Source organism: Chiloscyllium punctatum, chromosome 40 (assembly GCF_047496795.1).
Source record: "Chiloscyllium punctatum isolate Juve2018m chromosome 40, sChiPun1.3, whole genome shotgun sequence".
Classification (NCBI taxonomy): domain Eukaryota; kingdom Metazoa; phylum Chordata; class Chondrichthyes; order Orectolobiformes; family Hemiscylliidae; genus Chiloscyllium; species Chiloscyllium punctatum.
The window spans coordinates 17,827,335-17,853,517 of NC_092778.1; the positions used below are offsets into that span (position 1 = coordinate 17,827,335).

At 43.8% G+C, this 26,183-nt stretch overlaps 1 protein-coding gene across 1 annotated transcript in view; it reads right to left on the minus strand.

Moving 5' to 3' along the window:
• Positions 1-16,238, minus strand: part of alg1 (ALG1 chitobiosyldiphosphodolichol beta-mannosyltransferase) — a 39,182-nt gene extending 22,944 nt beyond the window's left edge. Inside the window, exons 1-6 of the mRNA XM_072559393.1 lie at positions 15,942-16,238; positions 10,074-10,154; positions 9,803-9,906; positions 9,563-9,711; positions 3,134-3,223; positions 1,919-2,029 (exon numbers count right to left, since the gene is read on the minus strand). Coding sequence (XP_072415494.1) covers positions 1,919-2,029; positions 3,134-3,223; positions 9,563-9,711; positions 9,803-9,906; positions 10,074-10,154; positions 15,942-16,209 — 803 coding nt within the window. The 5' untranslated portion in view covers positions 16,210-16,238. The remainder of the gene's footprint in view (positions 1-1,918; positions 2,030-3,133; positions 3,224-9,562; positions 9,712-9,802; positions 9,907-10,073; positions 10,155-15,941) is intronic.
• Positions 16,239-26,183: the final 9,945 nt, after the last annotated feature.

Here is a 26,183-nt window from a genome sequence, read left to right on the forward strand (position 1 = left end):
ATCTTTCCTTTGAGGTAGGCACAACTCATGAGCTGAGAATTTCTGATTCCCATTGACTTCAGTTTTGCAAGGATTCCTTGATGCTATATTTGGTAAAATGCTGCTTTGATGTCAAGTCATTCTCACTTCTTATGGTCAGTTCATTTGACTATGTTGAATCAGGCCCATAACAAGCTGAGTCGTCGAGTGCCCCAGCAGAATCTAAACTAAAAGTCAATGAGCAAATAACTACTCAGCTAAACTGATAGCACTGTTGATGACATCTTCCATCATAATGCTGGTGACCTAGAATTGAATAATGGCAGTAACTGACCAGCTAGATTTGTCCTGCTTTTTGCGAATAGATCATTTCTGAGCAGATTTTCACGTTGCCACATAGAAGCTGGAGTCAAAGGTAAACAGAGTTTGTCTAACTGTGCCCCTATTTCTGGAACACAAGCCTTTAATACCGCTGCCAGAATGTTGTCACTGCCTCCTCCATTTTCTTGTTTAATTGCCCACTGCCATTTACAACTGAATGTGGTGGAAGGACATAACTTCGATTTGATCTATTGGTGGGGTTACTTCCATTTGTCTATCCCATGCTGCTTATATTATTTGGCATGAAAATTCATTTTTAACTATGCCTGGTGCTGCTTATGCAGTGTCCTGCTCCACTCTTCACTGCAGTAAGCTTGATGGCAATGGTAGAGTTGGGAATATATCAGGCGATGAGATTACAGATGGTGGTTGAATACAATTCTGCTGCTGACAACTCTTAGCGCCTCATGAATACCCTGTTTTGAGTTGCTATATTTGTTCCAACTCTATCCCACTTATTTTGTTGGTGCCACTTAATATGACGGAGGGTATCCTCAACATGAAACTCAGACTTTGTCTCTGTATGGACAGTGTAGTCTCCACAGAGACTGCAAAATATTCTCTCGTAATGATACTTTAATGGCCAGACATATCTGTGACAGGCAGTTTGCTTTTCCTTCTGGATGGCACCCATGTCACCTGCCACAATCAGAGTTTGATGCTGTATGCTCAGGACTTGGCCAGGTCTTAAGGCTATGGATGGTGAAGTACTCCACCCAGAATACATTCAGTGCCACCTGCTGTGCTCCTCTGAAATAATGTTCAACATAGAGGAGTGGGGACTCTTGTGGTACAGTGGTATTGTCCCAATCTCCAAGTCAGGAGGCTCAGATTCAAGTCCCTCCTGCTCCCGACGTTTCTGATAACGTCCCCAAACAGATTGCTTAAAATATCTCATACTGGCCATATGTAGTAATTGGAAGGAGGCTTCCTTGCCTTATTTGGCATGATGTCATGAGAGTTCATAGGGTCCACAGTCAATGTTGTGGACTCCCAGGTCAATTCTTCTCTACTGTATGCCACTGCTGTGGCACTTTCCTGGTGCATCTGACAGAAAAACCCAGAGATGATGATAGTTCTCAGGGACATTGATTCCTTGAGTATGAATATGTTTGACTGTTAACTGGCTCACCCCTGGGACAGCTCTCTGAAATATGGCACAAGCGCCCAGATGTTTGTTGGGGAAATATGCAAGGGCAACATTGTTGTCATTTGCCAAACTGAGAATGGCCCATCTGATTTCATTCCCTTTTCTTAAACTTCATGGTAGTTAAAATACAACATAATGTGTTACTAGGACATTTGAGAATCAGCCACATTGCAATGGAACTGGAGTCATAGGTCAATAATGCCAGGAGGTAAGGACTGCAGAGCATTCCTTCACAGAGCATTTGTCTGGATCCCAAGGATATCATTAAATGTAATAATAGAACCATGGAAATTTTACCAACGTATTTGATTTCTGCATTCATGAAAGTAAACTTAGTACAAGAAAAGGATTATTGTTCACTTTACAGTTACAGAATTTTAAATTTTATAGCAAAAATATGAAACATACCTTGCTTTAAATGCATCAAAATCTTTAGCAAGTTTCTTAAACAGTTTATGTTGTAATTCTAGAGGGGTTTCTCTAAAAATGGGAGATGGACAGTCATATAATGTGATCGCCCTGTAATAAAACACACTTTAGTTATAATATATTCACCATTATAGACAATAGACAATAGACAATAGACAATAGATGCAGGAGTAGGCCATTCTGCCCTTCGAGCCTGCACCGCCATTCAATATGATCATGGCTGATCATTCCTAATTAGTATCCTGTTCCAGCCTTATCTCCATACCCCTTGACTCCACTATCTTTAAGAGCTCTATCCAATTCTTTCTTAAAAGAATCCAGAGACTGGGCCTCCACTGCCCTCTGGGGCAGAGCATTCCACACAGCCACCACTCTCTGTGTGAAGTAGTTTCTCCTCATCTCTGTCCTAAATGGTCTACCCCGTATTATAACTCAAACTAGATAACTAATTTCTTGCATATTCAGCTGAAAAATAATATTCAAAAGTATTTTTCATGCCCACTATCAATTAATAACCCTGAATTAAGTGTTACGTAGAAATCCAATATCTATCATAATTTTCTTTTCATTACTGTCAGATTTCTGTTTCTTCAAATTGTAAACAGTGTCAGATAGCTCTCTATAGAACCAGGCTGGGCCAGAAACTTTCCATTTATGCAACATAACTAGAGAACAAGCAGTCCATATTGTTACCAACCTATCCTGAACTTAATTTATGAATATTAAGTATACAAAACTTTTTATTAACTAGCACTGATGGAACCAGGAGTGGGCTGGTTGCTCAAATATTCCGGATATGCAAGAGGCACGCATAACTGCAATAAACCCTGACCAAGACAAGCTTTGAGACATCAACATCCCTCAAAAAATCTAGGTAAAACCACACATTCAGTCATAGAAATATAAAATGCAGGAGCTATACACATCATTGTTATACTTAATTTACAACATACTGAAACATTGTGGTAGTTCATAGTATTTGGAATATAGGTTTTGCTGGTTTATCAAGACTGCCAGTTAAAGCAAACTTTGATATATTAGATTCCTATAGTTGCTTCCCTAGTTCAAAAATGTTAAAGCTGGGCTTACTGTCAAAGTAAATCAGGGCAAAACAGGCTATAGTTGCTGGCTATAATGATAAAATATATGTTGAATCCAATGTTTGTGGTATGACAAGACAGCTTATATACTCACTTGATATTCCAGTTCACTCTCAAATCTTCTTTCATGGCTTCGGTGACACATAGATTTGAATCAGAGAGCTTTCCAAAAAAACGTTCATACCTATTTTTTTTAAAATGGCAAGCACATTAAAGCATCCATCAAATCACAAACTGTGCAACTGCAATAAATATATAGTTCCTTTCTAAATAGCTTGAAAGTAGTGAGAAGGCAACAAGAACAAGTGATTGAGGCATCCACAATCAAGAAGTAGGAGAGCAAATCCTCAGCTCAGAATGGTTTGGACTGACCAAAATTAGAATAGTTTCCAAGAGGACACTGATGTACTTTTGGATGGAAAAAAAAAATAACCAAGAGATACAAAGTACAAGGGGTATTTCGGAAAAGCCATTGAGGGTAAAATATCCGTCATTATGAACCATATAAAGTTTATGGTGCTTGTTTTATTTAACTGTTTTACATACAATAAAGGTTTTGCTTAAATACATTCAATCGATTTATTAAAACAAGATGTTTGGACTTCTCCTTAAATGTTAATGATCCCTAGCAGGATTGTAATACTGTATGAAACATTTAAAAGCTATAATTATCCAGTTTCTGTTTAATATTTCTGTAGTACCTGAAAGCCCGTTTGTGAAAGGCAGCCTCCTCTTACGGAAAATTGCATTATAAAAATGCTGAATTTACCAAAAGCACCTTGACAGAAATTTAGGTGTCTTCGGTTTTTAAAACCTGTTGCAGCATCCCTATCACATGATATGCGACAGTTTTTAGGAGCAAAATTTCCACCTTCAGTCAAGATTTGGTCTCTAGAAGATATTGGAGCACTATTTACCCCATTCTAACAGACCACTCACTCATGCTGTAATCCTAAACTTGTGGCAAGAGCTTTATATTTTTACATTTGTATAAAACTACAGACTAACTCACTGGAGATTTTTTAAACAGATAACAGAGGGTTGATGAGGTGTAAAGAAAGTTCTGAAAGGCATTCCACGGGGTCACACAACACATTTATTAGTAATCAGAATAAAAGGGCACTGGCAACATGAGTACAAAATTGGCTCAGTGCTAGCAGAAAATAATAATTAGTGTGTGGGGAAATGTGGGAGGAGGTGTGGTGGTGGGCCCAGTGAGATATAGTGAGGAAAGAGATCAGTCTGAGACTGGTACAGTTGGGAGAAGGAACAAGTTGAAGAGTCAGGGCAGTAGGAACAAAACAGAGAATGATGTAGGGCTGATAAATTAAACTGCATTTATTTCAATTCAAGAGGTTTAACAGGTAAAGCAGATAAACTCAGGACATGGTTGGGACTGGATATCATAGCAATTACAGAGATGTGGCTCAGGGATGGACAGGACTGGCAGCTTAATGTTCCAGGGTATAGATGTTATAGGAAGGTTTGGAGGTTGGGTGGCATTTTTTAACTAAGCATAACAGTCTGGCTGTGCTTACGGAGGATATTCCTGGGAATATGTCAAGGGAAGTTATTTAGATGGAGCTGAGAAATAAGAAAGGGACGATCAAGTGACTGGGATTGTACTATAAACTCCCTAATAGTCAGCAGGAAATTGACAGACAAAATTGTAAGGAGTTATCGGTAACCATAATAGGGTGGTTATGGTAGGGCATTTTAGCTTTCCAAGCATAGACTGGGACTGCCATAGTGTTAAGGGTTTAGATGGAGAGGAATTTGTTAAGTGTGTACAAGAAAATTTTCTGATTCAGTATGTGGATGTACCTATTTGAAAAAATGCAAAACCTGACCTACTCTTGGGAAATAAGGCAGGTGACTGAGGTGTCAATGGGTGAGCACTTTGGAGCCAGCGACCATAATTCTATTAGATTTAAAATAGTGATGGGAAAGGAGAGACTGGATCTAAAAGTTAAAGTTCTAAATCAGAGGAGGCCAATTTTGAGAGTATTAGGCAAGAACTTTCAGAAGTTGATTGGAGGCAGATGTTCACAGGTAAAGGGACAGCTGGAAAATGGGAAGCCTTCATAAAATAAGGTAACAAGAGCCCAGTGACAATACTTTCCTGTTAGGTTGAAGAGGAAGGCTGGTGGATGCAGGGATTGCTGGATGGCGAGGGAAATTGAGGTTTAGGGAGAAAGTGAGGACTGCAGATGCTGGAGACCAGAGTTGAAAAGTGTGGTGCTGGAAAAGTGCAGCAGGACAGGCAGCATCCAAAGAGCAGGAGAATCGACGTTTCAGGGATAAGCCCTTCTTCAAGAATGAGGCTGGTGTGCCAAGCGGGCTGAGATAAAAGGTGGAGAGATCACTCCCTCCACGACTCCCTCGTCAGGTCTACACCCCCACCAACCCAACCTCCACTCCTGGCACCTTCCCCTGCAACTGCAAGAAATGCAAAACTTGCGCCCACACCTCCCCCCTCTCCTCCCTCCAAGGCTCCAATGGATCCTTCCATATCCATCACAAATTCACCTGCACCTCCACACACATCATTTACTGCATCCGCTGCACCCGATGTGGTCTCCTCTACATTGGGGAGGCAGGCCGCCTACTTGCGGAACGTTTCAGGGAACACCTCTGGAACACCCGCACCAACTAACCCAACCACCCCGTGGCTGAACACTTTAACTCCCCCTCCCACTCCGCCAAGGACATGCAGGTCCTTGGCCTGCTCCATCGCCAGACCTTGACCACACGATGCCTGGAGGAAGAGCGCCTCATCTTCCGCCTAGGAACCCTCCAACCACACGGGATGAATGTAGATTTCTCCAGCTTCCTCATTTCCCCTCCCCCCACCTTATCTCAGTCCCAACCCCCAGATTCAGCACCGCCCTCTTGACCTGCAATCATCTTCCCGACCTCTCCGTCCCCACCCCCCTCTCCGGCCTTTCAGCCTCACCCTCCCCTCCTTCCACCTATCGTACTCCCAGTGCCCGACCCCAAATTCCACCCCCCCCCAACCTTTTATCTCAGCCCGCTTGGCACACCAGCCTCATTCCTGAAGAAGGGCTTATGCTCCTCGGATGCTGCCTGGCCTGCTGAGTTTTTCCAGCACCACACTTGTCAACAAAATTGAGGTTTTAATCAAGAATAAAAAGGAAACATTCGTCAGGGTTAGATAGCAGGGATAGAGTGAATCCCTAGAAGTGTATATAAAGTTAAGGAGAATTCAAAGGGATTTTATAAATGCATGAAGGACAAAAGAGTAACTAGAGAGAGAATAGGGCCCCTTAAAGACAGCAAAGCTGCCGACGTGTGGAACCACAGGAGATAGGGAGATTCTAAACGAGTATTTTGCATCAAGTGTTTACTGTGGAGTAGGACACAGGGAAATAAATAGCAACATCTTGAAAATTGTCCACATTACAGAGATGGTGGTGCCGAATGTCTTAAAATGCATAAAGGTGGGTAAATCCCCAGGACCTGCTCAGATGTATCCTGCAACTCTGTGGGAAGCTAGGGAAGTGATTGCTGGGCTTCTTGCTGAGATATCTGTATCATTGATAGTCACAGGTGAGACGCCAGAAGGCTGGAGGTTGGCTAACATGGTACCGCTATTTAAGAAAGGGGTTAAGGAAAAGGCAGGGAACTATAGACGGTGAGCCTGACATCAGTGGTGGGCAAATTGTTGGAGGGGATCCAGAGGGACAGGATTTACATGTTTTAAAGGTAGGGACTAATTAAGGATAGTCAACACAGCTTTGTGCGTGGAAAATCGTGTCTTTTTGAAGAAGTAACAAATTCGATTAATGAGGGCAAAGCAGTACACATAATCTACCTGGACTTCAGTAAAGCATTTGACAAGGTTTCTCATGGTAGACTGGTTAGCAAGGTTAGATCACATGGAATACAGAGAGAACTAGTCATGTGGATACAGAACTGGCCTGAAGGTAGAAGACAGAGGGTAGTGGTGGAGGGTTGCTTTTCAGACTGGAGGCTTGTGACCAGTTTGCCACAACGAAACTGGGTGCAATACTCTTCATTGTTTATATAAATGATTTGGATATGAACATAGAGGTAGATTTATTAAATTTGCAGATGACACCAAAATTGGTGGTGTTGTGGACAGCAAAGAAGCTTACCTCAGAGTACAATGGGAGCTTGATCAGATGGGCCAATGGGCTGATGAGTGGCAGATGGTGCTTATTTTAGATAAATGCGAGGTGCTGCATTTTGGAAAGGCAAATCAAGGCAGGATTTACACACTGTAATGGTAAGGCCCTGGGGAGTGTTGCTGAACAAAGAGACATCAGAGTGCAGCTTCATAGTTCCTTGGAAGTAGAGTTACAGGTGGACAGGATAGTGAAGGCGGCATTTGGTATGCTTGCCTTTATTGGTCAGTGCATGGAGTATAGGAGTTGGAAGGTCATGCTGCAGCTGTACAGGACATTGATTAGGCTACTTTTGGAATATTGTGGGTCTCCTTGCTATAAGAAGGAGGTTGTTAAATCTTTTCTGAACCCTTTCAAGTTTAAGGATGCTGCCAGGGTTGGAGCTACAAAAAGAGGCTGAGTAGGCTGGGGTTGTTTTCCTTGGAGCATCGGAGGCTGAGAGGTGACCTTATGGAGGTCTATAAAATTATGAGAGGCATGGATAGGGTGAACAGTCAAGGCCTTTTGCTTAGAGTGGGGGAGTCTAAAACAAGAGGGCATACATAGGTTTAAGTGAGAGGGGAAAGATTTAAAAGGGACCTAAGGGGCAACTCTTCATGCAGAGGGTGGTGTGTGTATGGAATGAGCTACCAGAGGAAGTGGTGGAGGCTGGTACAATTACATCATTTAAAAGGCAACTGGATGGGTATATGAATAGGAAGGGCTTATAGGGATGTGGGCCAAGTGCTGGCAAATGGGACTAGATTTATTTAGGATATCTTGACGAGTTGGACAAAAGGGTCTGTTTCCATGCTGTACAGCTCTGTGATGGTAGATGCAATATTGATGGTCTCATATTAAATCTACCACTACAAGGATTCTAAAGACTCATTTTTTAAAAACTGCACATTCTTTACTTTTATTTTATATCAAACATGTTTTAAGCATCTGTTTTAATGTTGCATTTTCAGTTTTTGTGGTTAGCAAATAATAAAGCTCTCTCTTTCTTTCAAGAAAACTTTGGTAATTGGCTCCTTAACTTTGACCTAGCGAACTACATTTTAACTGAAGTGTGGCATTGCTGCTCGATTTCAAACATTTGTCACAACCAAGCAAGGGGGCTAAAAAAAGGGGAGCCAATTCGCCCTTCATCACCTGGTTGTAACACTACACATATTGGTCATGTGGTTGATCATGACGAAGGAAGCTGTACACTCCAATAAGCTACCAGTGGACTTGTCAAAGTGTCAAGTGGAAATTAGTCCAGAGAAGTGTGAGGTAATGCATTTAGGGGAGGGCAAGATATGGGAATACAGTAGAAATGGGAGAATATTGAGAAACATAGAAGATAGATATAGATCCTTTAGGACAGCAGGATGGTTAAATTAGCTGAATAAGATGACATAAGAATACTTTCCTTTTATTAGCCAAAGTAGGAGGGCAGGGATATTGTGTTGGAATGGTATAAAACAACGGGTAGAAGTGAGTTAGCATTCTGGTCAATGCAGTCAGAAGGATGTGAACAAAATAGAAAGAGTTCAGGTAGAGGTTCATCAAGAATGAAGGATTTTAGCTCTGAGGCAAGCTTGGATAAGCTGGGGTCCCACTATCCTTAGAACAGAGGAAGCCAAGTGGATTTGCAACTGAGGTGAATAAATTTATGGGACCTTTAGATAGTGTGGATGGGTAGGATCTACTTACGTCAGAGAAGTGAATCAGCAACACAGATGCAAACAGTGAGTTGGGTTACGAGGAGGTTGAGAATTTGCCTCACCCAGGTGTTGGTGGTGGGGTCTGGAGCACGCAGTCTGACAGGCAAGAACACTGCATGAAAAGAAACCTGATTATGCATAACTAGAAGCTATGGACTAAGAGTTGGAAAGTGGGAATAGGCTGGATTTTGTTTTTGGCTAGCTCTGACATAACGGGCCAATTTACCTTCTGTTGTTCTGGAAATGTGTCGCCTCTACTTTGATAAAGAACAGCAAAAATAAGAATTTATATCAGAATAAAAAAATGGAATACACTGTAACCTCTCCAGTCTGGAAATCAATTGTCCTGAAACACCAGGCATCAAGGATTTATTTCAGCAGACCTCCTAGTTCCGGATTGAGTGGAGATGTGGAACATATGGTACCTGGATGAATAAATACATTTTATAAATGCTTTAGAACATTTTCCATTGATTTGGATTTCAAGTAAAAATTTAGAACTATAGTGTTTCTGGTTCATATACTTGCAGTTTGGTATTCTAACATCATTCGATAATTCAGAAAATTCTGATTTTTCAAAATGACTTGGAGGCCCCAGGGTTTTGGACTAGAGAGGTTACAGAGTAATAGTGAACTACATAATGAAACTCATTTAATACGAACCATTTGGCAATCAGCACAATGGGATGATGATCTCCATGTGTCAAGCTCATTATGGTGTAACCATAATTATGCCAGTCAATAATAAATTTACTTCCTCTTAGCAAACATACTGCCCATACGGCAGCAATAGCAGGGAGGCCAGGTGGATTCTGTGTGTAAAATAAAGAGAATTTCCTACCATTTCATTCAAGTAGTTCAGCAAATGCAGCAGAAAGTATATAAAAAAATTAAATGTTTTACCTGTAGGAGCATATATGAAGGAGCATCAATCTTTAATAGAATGTAACATATCTGTAAAGTCTGCACAAAGACTTTGAGCCCATACTGGAAAATCTTAGATCCAACTAGAAGATATACAAACAAACTTTAATAATCTGAAAATGGTGTTTACAAAACATATACAAAATCTCTATCTTCATATAGATTATTATTGTTCACAAATGACAAACTAAGTCTAGATATTTACTAACACCCAATGAACTTTGAAGTTATATAAAACTGTAACACTCACATTTCATTGTTGTCAGGACTTCTGTTATGTAGACTATGTTAATCTTGTCATTACTTAAAACATCTCGATGAGGTTTTGCACCTGAAAGAAATTTAGACAAAGCCATTAAATATCTGAAAGTAACAATGCCCATAGTAGGCTTTGCATGTAAATACCTAATTAACTGCACAGGCAATTACTGATGGTGGTTAATAGTTAAAAGCAAAGAATAGTCACGGTGATTTGGTGGAAAAGCTGCTCGATTGCATGTGACAACACTCTGGATACAAGAGAAAATAAAAATCTGAAAATGACGCTTACGACTCAATGATAGTGACCACAGTTCTGACCCAGGAGATCTGCGTTCAAGTGACACCCGGTTATAGTCCAACAGGTTTAATTGGAAGCACTAGCTTTCGGAGCGCTGCTCTTTTATCTTTTAGCCACCTGATGAAGGAGCGTCGCTCCGAAAGCTAGTGCTTCCAATTAAACCTGTTGGACTATAACCTGGTGTTGTGTAATTTTTAACTTTGTACACCCCAGTCCAACACCAGCATCTCCAAATCATGTGTTCAAGTGCTATCTGCTCCCGAGGTCAGAGTCATACAGAATGGAAACAGACCCTTTGGTCCAACTCGTCCATGCTGACCAGATATCCCAAATTCATCTAGTCCCTTTGGCAGCACTTGGCCCATATCCCTTTAACCTTTCCTATTCATATAGGCATCCAGATGCCTTTTAAATGTTGCAATTGTACCAGCCTCCACCACTTCCTCTGGCAGCTCATTCGAAACACGTACCACCCTCTGCATGAAAAAGTTGCCCCTTAGGTCCCTTTTAATTTTTCCCCTCACCCTAAACCAATGCCCTCTAATTTTGGACTCTCCCACCCCAGGGAAAAGACCTTGTCTATTTAGCCTATCCATGCCTCTCAGTATTTTATAAACCTCTGTAAGGTCACCTCTCAGCCTCCAACACTCCAGAGAAAGCATATTCAGCCTCTCCTTATACCTCAAATCCTCCAACCCTGGCAACATCTTTGTAAATCTTTTCTGAACCCTTTCAAGTTTCACAATATCATTCCTATAGAGGGAGACCAGAATTGTACACAATATTCCAAAAGTGGCCTAACCAATGTCCTGTACAGTAGCAACATAACCTCCCAACTCCTATACTAAATGCTCTGACCAATAAAGGAAAGCATACCAAATGCCTTCTTCACTATCCTATCTACCTGCGACCTCACTTTTAAGAAACGATGTACCTGCACTCCAAGGTCTCTTTGTTCAGCAACACTCCAACATCTCTGAACAGATTTATTAGGAACACTATTTAAAAATCTGAAAATGCTGGTGTTTAAAACGAAATACTTTGAAGTAAAATACTGTTTGGATCTAGTATTATGTCATTGATACAACAGGAACAAGGGCAGGTTGTACACAGTTAATGGTAGAGCACTGGGGAGTGTTGCAGAACAGAGAAACTGAGGGGTTCGGGTGCATACTTCCTTGAAAGTTGTGTCACAGGTAGACATGGTGGTAGAGAAGGCATTTGGCATGCTTGGTTAGCACTGCTGCCTCACGGTGCCAGGGACCCATTGTTCAATTCCAGCCTCAGGCAACTGTCTGTGTGGAGTTTGCATATTCTCCCCATGTCTGCGTGGGTTTCCTTTGGGTGCTCTGGGTTCCTCAGTCAGCCCAAAGATGTGCAGGTTCAGTGAATTGGCCAAGCTAAATTTCCTATAGTGTCTAGGGATGTGTAGGTTAGCTATATTAGTTAGGGGAAATGTAAAGTAATAAAGGTGGGGGAATGGGTCTAGGTGGGATTACCTTCAAAGGGAGGATGTGGACTTGTTGGGCCAAATGGTCTATTTCCACAGTGTAAGGACTCTATTCTAGGAATTGGGACATCGTGTTGCAGTTGTACAGGACGTTAGATCACTTTGTTGTACTGTACACAGTTCCTGCCGCCCAGTTATAGGAAGGATATTTCAGGCAAAAGCCCTTCATCAAGAATGAGGCTGGGAGCCTTGGAGTGGAGAGATAAATGGGATGGGTGTGGGGCTGGGGAGAAGGTAGCTGAGAGTGCAATAGGTGAATGGAGGTAGGGGTGAAGGTGATAGGTTGGAGAGGAGGGTGGTGCAGATAGGTGGGAAGGAAGATTGACAGGTAGGACAGGTCATGAGGGCGATGCTGAGCTGGAAGGTTGGAACTGGGGTAAGGTGGGGGGAAGGGAAATGAGGAAATTGGTGAAGTCCAGATTGATGCCCTGGGGTTGAAGTGTTCCGAGGCGGATGATGAGGCGTTCTTCCTCCAGGCGTCGGGTGGTGAGGGAGTGGCGGTGGAGGTGGCCTAGGACTTCCTGACACTTCCCCTGCCACCACAGGAATTGCAAAACCTGTGCCCACACCTCCTCCCTGACCTCCATCCAAGGCCCCAAAGGAGCCTTCCATATCCATCAAAGTTTCATCTTGCACTTCCAACAGTCATTTATTGTATCCGTTGCTCCCGATGCGGTCTCTTTTACATTGGGGAGACTGGACACCTTCGCGCAGAGCGCTTTAGGGAACATCTCCAGCACACCCGCACCAATCAACCCCACCGCCCCGTGGCCAAACATTTCAAATCCCACCTCCCACTCTGCCGAGGACATGCAGGTCCTGGGCCTCCTCCACTACCACTCCCTCACTACCCGACGGAAGAAAGCCCCATCTTCTGCCTCGGGACACTTCAACCCCACAGCATCAATGTAGACTTCACCAGTTTCCTGACCCCACCATGTGGACTTCCCCCTCCCCACCTTACTCCAGTTCCAACCTTCCAGCTCAGCACCATCCTCAAGACCTGTCCTACCTGTCAATTTTCCTTCCCACCTATCTGCTCCACCCTCCTCTCTGACCTATCACCCTCGCCCCCACCTCCATCCACCTAATGCACTCTCAGCTACCTTCTCCCCAGCCCCACACCCCTCCCATTTATCTCTCCACCTCCAAGGCTCACAGCCTCATTCCTGATGAAGGGCTTTGCCCAAAACGTCGATTTTCCTGTTGCTCGGATGCTGCCAGACCTGTTGTGCTTTTCCAGCACCACTCTAATCTTGACTGTAATCTCCAGCATCTGCAGTACCCACATTGCCAATAGGAAGGTTATTATTAAATTGGAGAGGGTGCAGAAAAGCTGTATCAGGATGTTAGTGGGACTGGAGATTTAAATTATAAGTAGAGACTGGATAGGCTGGGAGTTTTTCCATTAGAGATTGAGAGCTGACTGTATAGGGGTTTACAAAATTATGAGGGGCATTGATAAGGTGAATAGCCTTTTCCCTAGGGTAGGGAAGTTCATACCTAGAGGACAACATTTTTAGGAGCGAGGAGAAAGTCTTAAAAGGGGCCTGAGGGGCAACATTGTCACACTCAGGATGTTTGCATGTGGAATGAACTGCCAAAAGTGATAGATGCAGATATAATAACATTTAAAAGATATTTGGACAGGTACATGACTCGGAAAGATTTAAAGAGAGATTGGTCAAATGCAGGCAAATGTGAAACCTGGTCAGCATGCACAAGCTCGACTGTAGGATCTGTTTCTGTGCTGTATGACTCTATACTGCACAAAATGTCCCTATTTCAACAAAGATTCCCTTTATTTGTGTCTTTCTTCATTAATTCACAGAGTATAAATGCAAGAAATCATATTCAACTTGTATAAGATACAAGTTCAGTCTTAGCTGCTGTATTGTGTTCAGTTCTGTCCATCATATTTTAGGAATAATATGAAGGCATAGAAAGACAGAACAAAGTGCTCAAGAGGTTTGCAGGAATGATTCCACAATGAGGGATTTCAATTATGAAGATCGATTAGTGAAGTGGACACTGTTTCTTGGGGAGAAATGAAGGCCAAGAGGAGGTTTGACTGACGTATTCAAAATCATTCAGGGTCTGGACAGAGTAAATGGGAGAAAATAGTTGCACTCATGTAAGATCAGAAGCAAAAGGGTACAGATTTATAACAATAAATAAGAGAAGCAAAATTGATATGAGAAATAACTTTTCTTACATAATGAATGGGTAGGTCTGGAATGCATTGCCAGACAGTATGATTGAGATTGGATCAATTAAGTCATTCAGCAAGCAATTAGACTGCTCTTTGCAAGGTTGCAGGGAGAAGGCAGAGAACTGCACTGGGTGAAATGCTTATTTGGATAGCCACCGTAGATACCTTGGTTCAACGGCCTCCTTCTGTGCTTTAACAATTCTGTGACTCTGTGTGAACTTTACTGTCATCCTTCTATCTAGATGAGGTGTTGGATATACATCAAAACATTTGTGATGGGGGCAGTTTCACATAGCACCCCACTTTTGCGAATGGCTGGAGATCAGTCCGAGAGAGGCAGGTTCTGCCACGTGCGAGGTGGTCATTACTGTGTTTCTAAGGGTTGTTGCTTTTAAGGTGGCACCTGTTGTCAAGTTGCTACATAGACTCACACAGCACGAAAACAGACCCTTCATTCCAACCAGTTCATGCTGAACATGATCTCAAACTAAACTAGTCGCACCTGCCTGCTCCTGGCACACATCCCTCCAAACCATTCCTATTCATGTACTTATTCAAATGTCTTTTTAATATTGTAAATGTACCCACATCTACCACTTCCTCAGGAAGTTCATTCCACACCTCTCTGTAAAAAGATTGGCCCTTCATGTCTTTTTTAAATCTTTCTCCTCTTACCTAATCTTGAACTCCCATATCATGGGGAAAAGTTAACTACCATTAACTCTTTCTTTTCCTGTCATTTTATAATAAACTTCTATAAGGACTCCTTTCAACCTCCTACCTTCCAGTGAAAAAGGTTCCAGACTTCCTTTCAAACTCAAAGCTTCCATACCCAGCAACATCCTGGTAAATCTCTTCTGAACCCTTTCCAGCTTAATAATATCCTTCCTATAACTGGGAGACCAGATCTGGACACAGTACTTCAGAAGAGGCCTTGCCAATGTCCTAGGTAAAAACAATGACTGCAGATGCTGGAAAGCAAATACTGGATTAGTGGTGCTGGAAGAGCACAGCAGTTCAGGCAGCATCCAACGAGCAGCGAAATCGACGTTTCAGGCAAAAGCCCTTCTGTACAACCTCGACATAACATCCCAACTCCATTACTCAAAGGACTGAGCAATGAAGGCAAGAGTTACCAACCTGTCCACACGTGACACAAAACTTCAAAGAACTATATAGCTGCACCCCTAGTTCTCTCTGTTCTACAACACTCCCCAAGGCCCCACCATGAATTGAATAAGCCCTGCCCTTGCTTGGTTGCACCAAAATACAATACTTCACATTTATCCAGATTGAACTCCCCCTGGCATTTTCCAGCCCATTGGCCCATTTGATCAAGATCCTTCTGCAATCTTAGAAAACCTTCTTCACTGCCCACTATGCCACCAATGTCTACAAACAGACTAACCGTACCTTCACCGTGACCCATATGGGCCCACCGTGGCCATTTCCCTCTGTTGTTGGGCAGTGTCTCCAAGCTGTCAGAAGTGATGTTTACGGCCTTCTATTATTCAGTGGATAGGATAGGTTGCTATGAAAATGCAGTAAAGCACGAATAAAGACTTGATAATCTAGTCTTGGATGGAAGAACACCATGGAGGTCTTGAAGCATCTTAGGGCGTTATTAGACAGGCAAATGATGCATTTACAGTACTTTAGAGGGAAATACTCTTTCTGCAATGTTATATAATCAGAGGTTTATATTATTTTAATCATAGTTTTGATTACTGTGGGAATGTCCGGCCATCAGTTTATGACTGAGGTTAACTGAGAGGAGACCCTGGCACACAGAGGGCTGGTTGTTTTCGGTGGTTACCCGGAGCAATCACACACTTACCGGGGTATCCGAGCAGAGTCACCGTGAAGCCGTTCCGGCTCAGGGACATGGCGTGGTTCAACATCCGCGGACTGCGGCCCAGGTCCCCGAGCACCAGCACACACACCCTGCGGCAGGGACCGCCGCCCGCTCGGCACCGGGCCAGCAGCACACAGGCCCCCGCCGACAGCACAGCCCCAGCCCCGCACAGCGCGGGGAGACAACCCCATCCGGCGGCTGACAGCACCGCCAGCGGGAGAAGGAGCACCAAGGCCCAGAGGCCGGCCATAGCAACCGCCAGCGGGGGGGGGCGGGGCTACGGAGGAGGAGGGGCATGCGTGTGGTGGGACCAATGAGAGGAGGGGGGGTGGTGCTAACGAGGGGCGGGGCTAGTGAGGGGACGGGCTAGTGATGAGTGACTGGAGAAGGGGCGGGGCTCCTGTGGGCGAAAGGCCCGTGTGGGGCGGGGCTAATGAGGGGGCGGGGCTAGTGGGAGGTTGTGCTAGCGATAGCCACGGCAGGTCAGTGCGGGGCGGGGCTAGCGAGGGGGCGGGGCCATTGGTGGGCGGGGATAGAGATGAGTGGCTAGTGAGGATGAAGGTCCAATGAGGGGTGAGGCCAATGAGGGGAGGGGCCAGTGGGTGGGATGTGCTGAGAGGGGTGGGTTTAGTGAGGGGGCGGGGCCAGTGAAGGGGTTTGCCTGGTGAGGGGACGGGGCTGGAGTGGGTAGGGGGCTGGCGAGGTGATGGGCTAGTTAGGCATGGGTGCATTAAGGTGTTGGGGCAAGTGTAGGATGACATTAACGAGGGTCCACTGAGGGGTGGGGCCTGAGGGAAAGGTGAAGGGGATTGGAGGAGAGCGAACACAGGGAGGGAGGGTGCAGGGGCTAGTCAGGGGGTGGGACCAGGGGGAGATGGGTTGGTCTAGAGTGGGGTGGGAGAATTAAGAGTGGGGAGGTTCCTGTGAGGAGAAGGAGCTACAGGGAGAGGGGGCCATAGAGTGAGGAGGAGGGGTTACAGGGATTGGTGTGGAGTGAGGGGAGGGGCTCCAGAGGGAAGGTAGGGGTCAGAGAGAAGGTGAGGGACTGGACTGTGAGAGTGCTGGAGGGAGGGATACAGACTAGAGAGGCAAGGAGGGGCTAGAAGGAGAGGGGCTACAGAGGGGAAGGGACTGGTGTGGGGGGGCTAGAGTGAGGATGTGGGGCTAGAGATGGTGGGGGCTAATGTGAGAGGGTAGGCACGAGAGAAATTGGGAGGGTTTAGAGGGCAGGGTTGGGCTGGCATTCCCTGGCTTGACAGCTTGGGAGACATGCTTTGATTAATGACACAATTGAGATTAAATTTTCTTAGCTCTTTTACTGCTTCAGGATTCTAACCAAACACTGTTGGTCTGGAATTTTCAAACCAAAACCTTTACACTGAGGAAACCTATTTCCTAATTGTTCTGAACCAATTACTTTCTTCAGGATAAACTGTTTTAATCCATAATGTCAGCCATATCTTCTTTGAACTGAACTAAAAGCTATGGGTTTTCCCTCTGCAAAAACAAATCTTAAAATTGTTCAAAGCCAAAAGGAAGCTAATACCATCAGTGTTTGCTTTCTCCAATCACACAACTATGACATCATATTCCACCTGTAGACATACAGCTCTACCTCCCTGCCAGTTCTCTTGACTCCTCCACTGTCTCTAAGTAATCAGACTGCTTGCCAAATATTTAGTGTTGGATAACCAGAAATTTTCTCCAATGTTTTGGCAAAAAAAAACAATGGCATTACATTTGGGGGTCCACATTACAAAGTCCATTCTCTGTTTAACAACTCTCAGTTGTTTGCTGGCAATTGATGTCAAGCCAGACCATTGCAATCTTAATATCTTATCAAAGCCAAAGGTGGACCATCTGCAACAGACCTGAGCCAACACCAAGAGGCTCAACTTCAAATCTCCGTAACATCTTTTGACTCCTCCATCCCTCAGCTCATCATTTGCTGAAACCCTCATCCAAATACTCAAATACTCTTTTGGCCAATACCATCTATCAACCCCTCAGAAAATGAACAGGAAATGACATCACCACAAACCCCAGGAACCAGTGGGCGGCACGGTGACACAGTGGTTGGCACTGCTGCCTCACAGCGCCAGAGACCCGGGTTCAATTCCCGCCTCAGGAGACTGACTGTGTGGAGTTTGCACATTCTCCCCGTGTCTGTGTGGGTTTCCTCCGGGTGTTCCGGTTTCCTCCCACAATCCAAAAATGTGCAGGTTAAGTGAATTGGTCTGCTTGTCGTGGTTTATTCTTGAGGAATCTGCGCACTGTATTTTTTGAGTATCCGTTCTTCTTGAATACATTGTATAGGTGGTTCTCTGTTTTCTGAAGTTCGTCTGTGCTGCAGTGTGTGGTGGCTCGTTGGAATAGTGTTCTGATTCAGCTTTGTTTGTGTGTGTTGGGATGGTTGCTGGTATAGTTAAGTATTTGGTCAGTGTTTGTCAGTTTTCTGTATACACAGGTTTGTAGTTCTCCGTTGTCCTTTCTTTTGACTGTGACATCCAGGAATGCGAGTTTGTTATCGGTTTCTTCCTTCTTGGTGAACTTTATGTCTGTGAGGGTGTTGTTGATGATGTTAAATGCCTCTTCTATCTTGTTTCACTTTGTGATGACAAAGGTGTCATCTACATAGCAGACCCAGATTTTTGGTTTGATGGTTGGTCGGGCTTTTGCTCTAGCCTTTGCATTACCGCTTCTGCTATGAATCCTGATAGCGGAGATCCCATGGGTGTGCCGTTGGTTTGTTTGTAGATTATGTTGTCGAAAGTGAAGTGGGTGGTGAGGCAAGGTCCACTAGCTTCATGATGTTTTCGTTGGTAATGTGATTGATGGTGGTTGGGATGTGTGTGATGGTCTCTTCTAAAAGTGTGGTAAGTGTTTCCTTTGCCAGGTCAATGTTGATGGAGGTGAACAGTGCTGTTACGTCGAATGAGATCATTGCTTCGTCTTCCTCTATTTTGGTGTTTTTGATGATTTTTAGTCCATAGAATTGTGGGGTATTGGTCCCGTCTGGTTTCATTTTCTGGAATTCTGTCTTGTTTAATCATTGGGAATTGTGTAATTTTCTTAGGAGATATGTAATTTTGTTTCCTAGACACAACCCTCTCTCCCTTGTAGCCCTACACAAGGATGAAAAAAACCACCATTTTGACTGGGACAACACATCTATCCTGGGACAGGCTAAGCAAAGACATGCCAGAGAATTCCTAGAGGTCTGGCACTCCAACCACAACGCCATAAACAAACACATAGATCTAGATACCATCTATCAACCCCTCAGAAAACGAACAGGAAATGACATCACCACAAACCCCAGGAACCCCATCCAGGAGAAAGATATAAATAGAAAGCAGGAGACAACAATTTCACTTCACTTGGAGGTCGCTACTGATGATATTACCTAGCCAGGTAATGAAATGTCTGGATATCAAACTTACAGCTCAGCCAGCAAACCTACACCCTAAACCTCAACCTGAGCTACAAACCTTCACAAACCTTGCATTCCTATTCATCTACCACCCCTGTGTTCATTAACCTACATTGGTCCAGCAACACCTCACTTTTAAAACTGTCATCTTTCAATCCCTCCAGGGCCTCTCCCCTCTCTATCTGTTGAATCTTTTGCAGTCCCAGAACACTCCAATATATCTGTAATGATGTCCATTAAAATTATAAGGGAAGTGTATATTTGAATCACTGATTCTGCTTGTTCTGAATTTCTCTCTGTCTCAACCACTCTTGGAATGTTCAAATATAACACAACTTGTATCTTATTTACTTGAATTTTCTTTTCTTACTTTTTCTTTCCCTTGTCTTCTCTCTATTGGTCCAATCTTCCTTTCCATCTTCTCCTGCACCCACTTTGATCATAATTCACTCTCGTTTTTCCATTCTTCCTCTAATTCTTTTCCAATACTCTTTAAGTTCAGAAGTCAAGGAAATAGAATGTTAGACTGTCTTTATCAAGGCCTCAGATGTCCCCATTGACTTCACCATGATCAATTTGCAGCCAACATAATTGAGTAGACAAATGAGGCAAAATTGTAGCTCAGGCATGCTTGAGATGTTCCACGAGACAAATTCTGGCCACCAGATTCTGCAATTAGCATCTGCAACATCTGGCTACAATGATTTACTTGGCGCAATCAAAAAAGCTACATGACAACTAGAATTGTTGGAATTACATTTGTATACTTTTATTCATTCGTGGGATGTGGGCATTGCTGGCCGGGGCCAGCATTTACTGTGCATTCCTAGTTGCCCCCTTGAGAAATGGTGGTAAGCTGAGTTCTTGAACAGCCACATACTGCCGCAGACCCAGTCTAGCACCTACATCCTTTAAGACCCAGCCAGCTTGATCAGTACTGCTACTGCTGAGCCATTCTTGGTGGTGGACATTGAAATTCCCCAGTCAGAGTACAGTTTCTGCCCCTGCCACCCTCAGTGCTTCCTCCAAGTGTTGTTCAAAATGGAGGAGCACTGATTCATCAGCCATGGGAGGACGGTACATAGTAATCAGCAAGAAATTTCCTTGCTCATGTTTAACCTGAAGCCATAAGCTTTCTGGGGGTCTGGGACTCCCAGGGCAATTCCCTCCCCACTGTATATCACTGTGGGACAGGACATACTCAGAGATAGTGATGGTGGTATCTGGGACATTGTCTGTAAGGTATGATTCCATGAGTATGACTAAATCAGGTTGTCGCTTGACTCATCTATGAGACAGCTCTCCCAATTTTGGCACTAGGCCTCCGATGTTGGTGAAGAAGATTTTGGAGGGTCAACAGGGCTAATTCTACTGTCATTTATTCTGGTGCCAACTGGACTTTCTTGAGACTTTGTAGTGATTGAGGTGGTATGGTAGCTCAGTGGTTAGAATTGCTACCTCACAGCACCAGGTACCTGGGTTTGTTGTGTGGGTTTGCTCCAGTTCCTCAACAGTCTAAAGGTGAACAGGTTAGGTGGATTGGCCAAGGGAAATACAGAGTTATGGGGGGGGGGGGAGAGTGGGTCTGTGTCTGGATGGGTTGCTCTTTGGAGCGGATGACAGGCTGAATGGCCTTCTTCCATGCTGTAGGGATTATATATTTTTTAACTTGAGGGGCTTGCGAGGCCATTTCAGAGGACAGTTTAGAGTCACCACATTGCTGGCTGTGGATCTGGAGTTACATGTAGGCCAGACCAGGTGAGGTCAGCAGATTTCCTTCCCTGAAGGACTTTAGTGAGCCAGATAGGTTTTTTCAGACAATCAACAATGGGTTTCATGGACTTCAGTAGGTTCTTAATTTTAGACAACTTTTATTGAATTCAAATTTCACATCTGCCATAGTAGGATTCAAACCTGGGTCCCCAGAACAATAGCTGGATTTCTGGATTAATAACCTGGCGCTGATATTGTTAGGCCATCGTCTGCCCCTCTACATCTAAATATTACTTTAATTGCACCAAAAGTAAACTATGCAATAATCATGAAAAGGATACATCTAAATATTGGTTTCAATTCATTCTTTGCTCTATAGAAAAACAACAGCCTTGCTTATAGTCCTGCTAACCTGCAATATACCACTTCCTTTTTCATTTTAATTATGATTTTCTGAATTTGGATTACATCTGTGTCCCCTTTTATTCGTAACTTGCATAGTTAAATCTTCTGCTAAAAAGAGCCACATGAATAAAGGTGAGGTACCAGCAGATGGCGATGTAACTCCATGATGCTACAAGGCCATTGGGAATACTAAACATGGCATGTAGGGCGATTAGAGAGAAACATGTAGAGGATTCAGAAGCAGAATTCAGGAAGGTGCCTTACCCATCTGCAGCCAGGTAAAGGATTTCTCAAAATAAGGAGAGAGGAACCGGTAAACAGAAGGGAGAAATCGATTTGCCGTTAGCCATATCAGAACCAACTACACCGTGGAGAATAAAGAGGAAGTGGGTTCTCTTCCAAGAACATCAGGAACTTGGAATTAAGTGAATAACATGGAAGATCACAGGTACTGGTTTCAGGAATACTACCCTGTTCACTTGCTAACCTATTGAACAACTTGAAATGAGGAAGGTGGGGTTGAATCCTGTAGAAATTACATTACTGTAGCCTCAAAGAAGTAGGAGATTGTGCAGAAAAGAATCAGACCGAGGGATAGAATCAAAGGCTCATTGGAAAGCTATGGATATTGCAGATGGAAGAGCAGAAAATGATGGGAGCACACGGTTGTTTAGCAGCATCTGCATAGACTTCACCTGACGAAGGGGCAGCACTCTGAAAGCTTGTGATTTTAAATAAAGCTGTTGGCCTAGAACCTGGTGTCATGTGACTTCAGACAGTATCTGTATATAGAGAGAGAAAAACAGAGTTAACAGTTCAGGCCTATGATCATTTGTCAGTATTGGGAAAGGTTAGAGATGGAAAAGAAGTATTAAGCAATGAGTGGGTGAGGTGAGTACAAAGGAAGGTCTGTGACAGGATGGAAGACAGGACAGGTTTAAAGACAAATGTGAGTCCTCCATGGCCTTAGAAAATAGGTTGGGCAGGAGAGCAAGAAGGAAAGCAAAGACCCAGAGTCTAAGGAGACCACCCCACCACTTGCTCAAGGACCCTTTCACTCATTATCAATGTTGTCCCCCAGTCTGAAGCCCACCCTTGGGGGTTTTTTTAACCATTCTTGACCTTTTCATGGAAAACTGCAAGCTTAACATTGTCTCAACCTCTGTGCTCCCCTCTCTCACTGTACCCTGTCTCCTTATAAACTTGCTGCATTCCATTCCAATCCTGGCTCTGTTACCAAACCTGCAGACCAGGGCGGTGTTACTGTTACACCTGACAGATTCAATGTTGCTGCTGCCTGTGTTACGATGGTGTAGTTGGCCGTTCATGAACACGGCACACGTGTGCAATTTTATTAAAGAGAAATTGAGCTTCCTGTCATTTCATCTTCATGTTGCTGCAGTTACTACTTCTGACATTAGTTGTTTTATATTTTGCTGTTTGAAAATTGATGTGGGTGTGGTGTGGCATTAGTCTTTAAGCTGCCCTGCTTTTCACGCCTCTGATTGGTGTATTTCTTCACTCGAGAATTGTCTTGTACAAGTCTGTACTGGACTTGGTCAACTTCTTCATATTCCCTGTGATGTTTATCGTGCCACTTCTGCCTTTCCATTTGATAGAAGATAAAATGGAGATCACACACAGTGTTGAATTTCCCAATGCTTAATGAAGCAGTTGAATTCTGCCCTCGTGAACGGAGGGCTATGATCATTTGTGACTATGTCTGGAACATCGTAGCAACTGAAATGTACCTTCAGGCATTCTATATTCTTCCTGGTTGTCATTGACTTCAGCTGGTCCACTCCAAGTAGTCAGAATAGTGACTGTCAGTGACAAGATCATCCATTCCTGTGATAGTGTAGAGGACTACTCCCAGCTTCCTTCGTGGTTCATCTGGGATGTCATGTGTCAGAAGTATCTGTTTAACTTCCTTAGCCTGGTACTCATTGTAGGTACAACACTGGCTGACGTGGGTCTTAATCTCACTGCTCATGTTTGGCACTTTTCTTGCCTTCCTCTGACTAGACTCAGTTCCTCTCCTCTCATCTCCTCAAGGGTAGTGACTCTATTCCCTTAATACAACATGCTAGCTTGGGCAATGAATTCAGCTGTAATAATTTCTAATACTTTCTGATAGCAACAGGTTTATCCTCAATGATTTCAAGCCATCTGTCCATCACTACTTCCTTCAGTGGTATCTTGTGCAGACTTTGCTTGATTGAAACAAGACTCTTTGAAATTGTTTTTAGATTTAGTATCTCTGCTGAGTTCATAACTTCCAGAACATATCAAGCTGTTGCCTCTCAGTGAACCTGGAAGATTGGACACTGTGTCTTAATATCCTCGACTTTCTTTGAAGGGACTACTGTTCTGACAATGTATTCATCTTTCCCTTGCTTGTATGTCATGTCCAGAAGATATCTTTGTCAAGAAAATAGCATTCTTGAGAAAGGTACTCTGAATTGGCATGTGATCAGACTCCACTGTCACTTTGTCTCTCCCAAACAAGGGATTGATCAAAATACTCAAAGCCAAAAGCTAGGCACTTTCTTTGAATTGCATTTTCTGTGGTACAGTTGGCATTAATGCCCCGCATCCAAATGTACCTGGTTGTCCTTGCTGCAAAATAATTTCCACTGGCTAATCTCATTGGCATCACACAAGGTGAAGTCTTAATTTACACTGTAATACTTCAGTACTGGTGCTGTTGTCACTGGTTGTTTGATTCTAGTGAAAGCTGCTTCTTGCTCTGTGTCCCAGTATCACACTGTGATGACAAATTAAGCAAGCACTTAGCTAAATAATTCATGAATCCAACAGGTCATGGCACTGTTCTCACATCAGTGGGTCACTGCACCTCTGTCACAACTGTCACCTTGTCAGGATCCAGGTAAGATCCTTTCGTTGTCAACACGTGACCTATGTAGTGAACTTCAACCATCTTTGATTGCATCTTTCTCTTTTCACCTTTGGGTTGTCTGGTGAGTCACTCTAGCTGTTTGCTGTAAATTCTCATTATGATCTGTGATGGCTTCTTCCATTGTAACCCCCCCCCATCGGCAGACCAGCAGGTTATCCACAGAAGCTTCCAACTCAGGAAGGTGACTGACTGTCTGGCACTCTCTGTGTGGGTATGCTTCAATTTAAGTGTGTCAAACACGTTGTGAAACTTGAAAGGGTTCAGAAAAGATATACAAGGATATTAGGTGAAATTGAGGACTGCAATGTTGGAGATCAGAGTCAAGATTAGAGTGGTGCTGGAAAAGCACAGCAGGTTAAGGCAGCATCCGAGAAGCAGGAAAATTGATGTTTCGGGCAAAGGCCCTTCATCTGGAATAAGCCCTCCAGCACCACTCTAATCTATACAAGAATGTTGCCAGGGTTGGAGGGCTTGAGCTATAAGTAGAGGCTGAATAGGCTGGGGCTGTTTTCCCTGGATTGTCGGAGGCTGAAGGATGACCTTATAATGGTTTATAAAATCATGAGGGACACGGTTAGGGTGAATAGTTAAGACCTTTTCTCCAGTTAGGGAAGTCCAGAACTAGAGGGCATAGGTTTCAGGTGAGAGGGGAAAGATTTAAAAGGGACCTAAGGGACAACGTTTTCACACAGAGGGTGGTGTGTGTATGGAATGAGCTGCCAGAGGAAGTGGTGGAGGCTGGTACAATTACAACATTTATGGATGGGTATATGAATAGGAAGGATTTAGAGGGATATGGGCCAAGTGCTGGAAAATGGGACTAGATTAGGTTAGGATATCTGGTCTTCCAGCCGGAAATTGAAGGCAGAGCAATGGACAGAGTTCAGTGCAGTGAGGGTGGAGTGTTCTCGACTTTTGCAAAAAAAACGAGTAGTCTGAGAGAGGGAATGAGTGACAGCAAGACCCTGGAGATTAAAACCTACAGTCATGGCTTACACAAACAGGTGAGCAGTTGGTTATTGAGTTTTAAGTTTATCTTTCTCTCTAATTAGAGGCAGTACTACAAACTGGTAAAAGCGAGACTGAAGGGCAATATTCATTTTTAAAGTTTCCAGCATGAATGTGCTTCAGAAATCACAGATAATCTAAGATTAGATTACTCACAGTGTGGAAACAGGCCCTTCGGCCCAACAAGTCCACACCGACCCGCCAAAGCGCGACCCACCCATACCCCTACATCTGCCCCTTACCTAACACTACGGGCAATTTAGCATGGCCAATTCACCTGACCTGCACATCTTTGGACTGTGGGAGGAAACCGGAGCACCCGGAGGAAACCCACGCAGAGACGGGGAGAACATGCAAACTCCACACAGTCAGTCGCCTGAGGCAGGAATTGAACCCAGGTCTCTGGCGCTGTGAGGCAGCAGTGCTAACCACTGTGCCACCGTGCTGCCCATGCTGTCTGTTGAGTGATATTTCTAAACCTAACAAGTGGAACCAAATGCAATAAAGATGCCAGGACAGGCAATGGAGCCAGCTGCAGTATGTGTAAGGGGTTTGCTTGCTGTCTACAACAACCATCTCTGGAGTAAGTGACTGCAGCTTGAGAAGACTTGGCTCAGAGTTGATCAGCTGGAATCAGAGATGCTGGATCAAAGTAAAATTCTCCGGGCATTTTTTTTCCCAGAAGGTCAAAGCCCTTACAGTGTCTCCTTCTGATTCTGTCTGTGGGCAGGGGTGTCATGGTAGA